The sequence below is a fragment of the Lycium barbarum genome, chromosome 6 (assembly GCF_019175385.1).
Source record: "Lycium barbarum isolate Lr01 chromosome 6, ASM1917538v2, whole genome shotgun sequence".
Classification (NCBI taxonomy): Eukaryota; Viridiplantae; Streptophyta; class Magnoliopsida; order Solanales; family Solanaceae; genus Lycium; species Lycium barbarum.
In genome coordinates this window covers 109544213-109551466 of record NC_083342.1, presented here as the reverse complement: position 1 = coordinate 109551466, position 7254 = coordinate 109544213, and the positions used below count along the sequence as shown (strand labels likewise).

Sequence of the window (7254 nt, the reverse complement as noted above, 5' to 3'; positions counted from 1 at the left end):
TATCATGTGTATATATATCGCACTAAAGGTCTAAATACTTTTGGATGCAAAATTTTTATCACATTATTTTTTCGTCATCTTATCTGAAAGTGTTCTCCGCCACTAAAAAAATGTTCAATATTTATATATGATTTTCTTATTGAAATTTACATGCACCAATTTAGAGTGATTTTTTCATACATAATCTATAATATTTTTCACAAATTCTCTCGGCAAAATAATTCTATACATTTTTTTTAAGGATTTCAATCTTAGTTTTTTAGAATATACAAATACACTAGTTTGAAATAAGCACAAACTTGAGCTTTTAGTATAGCATGGCATCTAACGAACCTTTGAGCTAATGAAATGGGCTCTTCATTTGCATCCGAACTAGATGGATAACCCGATGAAATGAATTTTTAATTAAATCCACAAATATTGAACTTAGCTCAAGGACGAATGAACATAATAGATCTTTATAATTTGCATAGGAGAAAATGACCCTCTATAGGTTTCTTGTGTATTATTTTAAGGTTTCTTATGTATAAAAATGAATATCTCATGTGAAAAAGACATACAATTAAAGTCAAATTAAACCTGCAAATCAGTTGACCCCCGATAATCCTAGGGGCACCTTCATAACTACAAGTCTACAATATAATCAATAAAAAATTAGTATAGTAGAAAAAAGGATTTATCTATTCCTTTCTAAGTTAATCTGTTACAAATATTGACTTGCGAGCGATAGGAAAATTCTCCTTTCCTTGTTGGAAGACAATTGAAAGCACGGCACACGTTGTCCGAATACATACAAGATGAAAATATCACGACCTTTGTTTCTGTATCGTTCATACATGATGCTCCCAAATGTCAATTAATACATGGAGTAAGACTTTATGAAGAGAGCAAATTCCACAAGGACAAGAATTCCATAGAAAAAGAGTGTCTTCTATAGGCCTTCAGTAGAAATGATTCACAAGTAAAATACGCAACTTGTAGTCCTTTGCTCAATAAATGTCACATCAAAGTAAAAATACTTTGAACAACTAATAATAATTTCTTGATATACAAGAGTTCATATTTAAGAGAAGGGAGGAAGAAGAGCTTTTCCTCACTTCTCTTTTTCTTCTGCATTAATTAAATGTTTTCCTCATCTCAACAGGTCAATTTGAGGCTAAATAGATTGATAGACAAAAGTTGGTGTTACTTGAGACTAGATAGAGGGCTGGACACAAGTCCACTTAGTACTGCGATAGTTACTTTCACCTAATATTGAAATATTATCCACGTGAACTATTAAGTTATGCTATCCAAGTGAACTATTAAGTTATAAGTGACGCACATAAAAGCTTAGGCTTCCATAAAATAACAATTGCATTAAGCCACAAGCAATCAAAACACCTTTATTACTGTAAATCCACACAGGCTCTTTGAAATCAGCTGCTGTTATGCTGTAGGAGATAGTACAACAACTGAAAGGACTAACATGAGATAGATTCTTGAGAGTTCTCAATATCACATGTCTGGAAATGATCCTCTTAAGACTTTAACTGTGTATGATCTCCAACTTTGTGTTCTTGAAGATCGTGGAAAAGGTGCACCAGAATGCCAAGGTGCCAGACTATGTTTCTTAGAAAAAGAACACCAACTACTTCACTCTTGGTTCCTACAAGAAAATTTAGTGAGAGGCTAAAAGAAGAGGATAGGACTTTCTAGCCAATTAAAATTCACACAGGACGACTGAAAACTTACAGCAGACACTTCACTTCAATATGGTTGCAGAATAGCTAGCCCGATTTAAATGAAGAAGAATATATCGTGCAGTTAGCTCCCACAAAATTGCTTTAAATCTTATATAAGAACAACAACACCAGCTATGTTATAAGACTTGTCAGGTCAATTCAGTGAGTCATCAGTTAATTTCTGCAACCAAGAAGTACCATTTGTCCATTGTCATACAACTACCGCGCTCTATTTTCTTCTCATACCCAGGTTTAACAGTCATTGCATCTAGGACCAAAATCAATGTGGTTCTCTATATGTATCAGGATAAAGCAACTCAGCAAGAATTTTTATGAACAAATTCCCGATTTTCTCAAGCTATTTTCCAGTCAGTGTGAAACAAGTAATAAGATGTAAAAAGTATCTAAGATAAAGGACTTCCCAAAAGTTTTTGACAACCACTTCCTTTGACATCAATAAGACGATTTGTCTAATGTACAACATTAAGAACAAACCAAACAGAAAAACATGGAGAGTAATCACGAAAGAACCATGAAGTGAGTATTTGTAGAAAAACAAAAGATCCAAGCAATCTCAGCAAACATCCTCTAAAAGTGGATATGCTTACAGATAAAGCAGTTGATACCTTGTGAGAGTTTGTTACTGAAGGACTAAGTTGTTGAAGGTTAAATGATCAAAGTTGGGAATCACAAGGATCAAAATCAAATTTTACCAATTACTGGGGGCGAAAAAATCCAATTTCCCAGAAAACAAATCCCTAGAGTTTAGACGTGAAGAAAATCCAAGTTTTGCCACAGAAATTAGGAAACTATGTTTTTAGTTATGTGCAAGGTTCTAGTAAGTATATAAGAACTCAGTGGAGTTATCCTACTCTCACAAATGGAAATATGTTGGATTTGGACCAGGATGATGTTAGATGTCATATACTAAATATATAAGATGCCTTGAGAAGTAGTCTTCATAAACAAGACAGAAACACTACAAGTGGTAAGAAAGAAGTTTAGGAAATGGCAAAAGTTATATTGATTTGTTTCATTAATCAAATGAAAGCAAATGGACAAAGGAAAAGAAAACCCCCTCTATATTTCGGCCAGCTATTGGAACAATTTTGGAAGCAACTTTGACATGCAGCAAGGTATAATTTTTTTGCTTGGAATAGGCATCATACTCTAGGTAGACAAATTTTCCAAGGCTCTGTTTTTTGTCTTCCATTGATATCTCATTTTTTTTGCTTTAACGTGACTGGACAAGTGCAAGAAAAGCTTTTTATGTTGAGTGCTTGAAATCTAACAACATAACACAATGTCATGGTCATAGTGTTTTTCTACTTATATGTGAAAGGAAGGGACATTTCATGACGATGTAGTGTGAACATTTATGTGAAGAGCTAGGGGATTAATTCTCCAGGTATACCCTTCCTTTACATAGACTATGGATTAGTTCATGATAAGACAAATGACATAATTTACAACAGTATTCATCATGACCTAATCTATCTCCGAGTACTAGAAGCTGTATAAAAAGTTAAAAAAACATTCCCTTACTTCCTTGACTCTTTTTATGTTGTCATCAAACAGCAAATCCCATGCTTCACATGTTCACTTTTATGTCGTCCAAAGAATATCAAGGTTCTTCTGAACTTCAAAAATGTTTGCATGAGGGATTTACATGTACCTTCTTGAACCAAGCACCGAGACCATCAACAATAATCTCATTAACAGGTGATTCTTTTGAGAACAATGCTTGCTTCCATTTTAACTTCTTGCTGTATGAGATACACAACAAGTGAAAGGACTATCATGAGATAGATTCTTGAGAGTTCTCAATATCATATAGATTCTTGAGAGTTCTCAATATCATATACCTGGAAATGGTACTCTCTTGAGACTTTAACTGTGTATGATCTCCAACTTTGTGCTCTTGAAGATGGTGGAAAAGGTGCACCACGATGCCAAAGTACCAGGCTATGTTTCTTAGAAAAAGAACACCAACTACTTCACTCTTGGTTCCTACAACAAAATTTAGTGAGAGAGCTAAACGAAGAGGATAGGACCCTCTAGCCAAATAAAGTTCACACAAGAGGACTGAAAAACTTACAGCAGACACTTCAGTTCAATATGGTTGCAGAATAGCTAGCCCTCTTAAAATGAAGAAGAATAGATAGTGCAGTTAGCTCCCACGAAATTGCTTTCAGTCTGATGTAAGAACAATAACACCAGCTGTCTTATAAGATTTTGTCTGGTCAATTCAGTGAGTCATCAGTTAATTTTCTGCAACCATTACCATTTGTCCATTGTCATACAACTACCACTCGTTTTATTAATTCTCATACCCAAGTTTAGCAGCCATTGCATCTAGGACCAAATTCAATGGGGTTCTCTATATGTATTAAGGATAAAGTAAATCAGCAAGAATTTTTCTGAACAAATTCCTGACTTTTTCAAAGCTCCGTCTTCCGATCACTAAGAAACAGTAATAAGATGTAAAGAATAACTAAGATAAAGGATTTCGCTAAAATTTTAAACAACTAATCTCTAGGGTTCAAATCTTCATAATATACATATGAATTGCATTTGACCACCATAGAGGTGAAGAAAAGCCAAGTTTTTCCACAAATATTAGGAAGCTATATTTTTAGGTACGTGCAAGGAATCCTACTAGGTATGGAGTTATCCTACTCTCACAAATGGAAATATGATCAAGTTGGACAAGGATGATGTTAGATGTCATGTACTAAATATATAAGATGCCTTGAGAAGTAGTCTTTGCAAGCAAGACGGAAAAGCCAGAAGCAGTAAGAAACAAGCTTAGGAAATGGCAAAAGTGCTACCAACTTCTATGAACCAGATGAAAGGCATCTTAGCCAGTTAGGATGCTTGCCTACACGTGAAGCATTTTTTTTCTCTGCAAATTACCAATTAGGCCAGGTAGAGAGCACTGATTTATTTCATAAATCAAAGGAAAACAAATGGACAAAGCCAATATTCTCATTAATGGGTAATTCAAGAAATAGCTAACAACACAATGTCATGGTCATAGTTTTCTTTGTACTTATATGTGAAGAAAGGAAGAGGACATTTCATCATAATGCAGTGTGAACATTTATGTGAAGAGCTAGGGGATTTATTCTCCAAGTGTGCCCTTCCTTTACACTGAACATGGATTGGTTCATCCTAAGACAAATGACATAATTTACAACAATATTGATTAACCTAATCTATTTCAGAGTAATACAGTATTAGAGCTGTATAAATAGTAAAGAAAAAAATTCCCTTTTACTTCTTTGACGCTTTTTATGTTGTCATCAAACAGCATATCCCATACTTCACTTGCTCATTTTCCAGTCTTCTTCCACAAATGGCTCCAACTTTGTCGTCCAAAGAATATCAAATTTCTTCTACACTTCAAAAACGGTTGCATAGGGGAGCATATACCTTCTTGAATCAAGCACTGAGACCATCACCAATACTCTCAGTAATGGATAATACTTTTGGTGAACCATACTTACTCCCACTTTAGAATCAGATGTTGGGTATGAATAGTGTCAGTACAAACATTTACACTTCATTCTCTGACAATATCTTACCCAAAACAGAACATACATTAGGAATATCAGTAACAAACTTGGCCACAAGGACTCCCCAAGTTTCAGGATCGACATCACCAGACGCAGCCAGTGCAAGCACCCTGAAAACTTCTGCTTTGCATTCGGAGTCAAGAAGCCCCTTAATTAAGATGGAATAAGTAGATTTGTTAGGGAGACACCCTTTATCAAGCATCTCTTCTAGAACTCTAATTCCTTCCTTGGCATTTCCAACTTTGCAAAAACCTTTGATCAACATGTTGTAAGTAAAAGCATTGGGAATGCAACCCTTGTCTACCATGTCATCCCATAACCTCCCAGCTTCATGCAACTCTCCCCTCTCACACATCCCTGCAATAAGCATGTTATATGTCAAAACACTAGGACTCGAACTCTTCTCAAACTCGTCAAATAATTTCCTTGCTTCCCGAATCTGTCCCTTCTTACAGAGCCAGTGAATAAGTGTGCTTGATATTGCATTATCTGGAGTACAATTCTTAACCAATAATTTCTTCCACAAATAACACGCCTCCTCAACCTTTCCCTCTTCACACAAGACATCAATCACCTTAGAGCAAAGTGCTGGGCTTGGTACATACCTCTTATCTAGCATATCATTAAGTAAATTAACTGCTTCACCGGACTTCTTTTCCTTACAAAACGCCTCAATCATAATTCCATACGTCACCTCATTTGGCCCAACCCCATTATCCTCCATCTCATCCATTAACTTAACCGCATCCATAAACTTCCCTTGCTTAACAAATCCATGCATCAAGATAGTATACGTCGTCGCATCAGGCAACCACCCTCTATCAACAATTTCATCAAACATCCTCTTCGCACCCACTAAATCACCGAGTGTCACATAACAACCCAAAATGGTTGTATAGCTAACCACATTAGGAACTATTCCCATCACAGGCATCTCATCAAGAACTTTAATCGCACTACCAATATCGCCTTTCTTACACAAAGCATTCAACAAGATATTACAAGTAAACACACTAGGCATTATATTCAACTTCTTCTGACAATTCTTAAACAAAGCATAAACCAAATCATACTCTTTATTCTGTACAAAAGCATTCAACAAAGCATTAAATGACCTAACTGACCTGTGAACACCAAACTTTTCGATTCTCAAAAAAGTCTTAAGTGCCAATTTAGGCTTACTAGCAATCCCATAATTCCTTATCACATTAACAAACAAAACCTCCCCACATTTAATACTGGAATTCCTTAATTCAGCTAAAAGGGTCTCTACTTTATCAAATTCCCGTGCACGACAAAGCTTGTTGATAATGGAGAGGTAGGTTTCGTAATTATGGAAAAAACCAGGGTGGAAATTGGCAGCATGGTGAAAGATTTGGAGTGAAAGGTTAACATCATGTTGGGATTTGACTAATGAGATGAGTGTTTTATGTGTGAGGAATCTAGGCCATGGTTTGACAGGTGGTGTGACTGTGTAGGAATTGAGGAGTTCTGATTTGGATTTAATGGTGGAGAGGTGCTGGAAAGACGGGTGGGTCTTAAACAAATGGGTGAAGTTGATTGAGGTGTAGACACGCCGTCTGTGGCAGGCAAACTTTGGGGAAATTAACATGGCTAGAACTCGGAGACTACGATGTTGGCTTCTGTAGTTTTGTTTTCTTGTTTAACCGCCGATACGAGACCAACTTCTTGCTTTTTACATTTCTTTCAAAATTTCTCTTAACCAGCCTTTTGTTTCAATATTGTAATATTATACTAGGTCTTACTCACTCTGTTCCTTTTTTGCCCTTAAAGAGAGGTTGACCTATATCACATTAAGAGAATATCAGAATTTCTTTGTTGAAATAAATCTACATTTTTAGCATAATCAAGACTACTTTCAGAACCGTTAGTTGCCTTTGTTTTCTTTCCTAAAAAAACAAAATAATTGTGTTGCAGAAAAGTGAAAGTGG

The 7254-nt window shown here is 35.6% G+C and overlaps 1 protein-coding gene across 3 annotated transcripts; it reads right to left on the bottom strand.

Moving 5' to 3' along the window:
• Positions 1 to 663: 663 nt before the first annotated feature.
• On the bottom strand, positions 664 to 7042 carry LOC132645404 (pentatricopeptide repeat-containing protein At5g16420, mitochondrial). Of its 3 annotated transcripts, none has more exons than XM_060362369.1 (3): positions 3590 to 7042; positions 3270 to 3490; positions 1339 to 1648 (listed from the first exon to the last, which is right to left on the bottom strand). In XM_060362369.1, exon 1 carries the CDS (start codon positions 6912 to 6914, stop codon positions 5283 to 5285), a length of 1632 nt encoding a protein of 543 aa, XP_060218352.1. In that variant the 5' UTR covers positions 6915 to 7042; the 3' UTR covers positions 1339 to 1648; positions 3270 to 3490; positions 3590 to 5282. The 3 variants fall into 3 exon arrangements, 2 of the variants coding, with proteins under 2 accessions (XP_060218352.1, XP_060218353.1); XM_060362370.1 differs by having other exon boundaries at positions 3270 to 3734; positions 3823 to 7042; XR_009584100.1 differs by lacking the exons at positions 3270 to 3490; positions 3590 to 7042 and adding an exon at positions 1735 to 3263 and having other exon boundaries at positions 664 to 1648.
• Between the last annotated feature and the right edge of the window lie 212 nt (positions 7043 to 7254).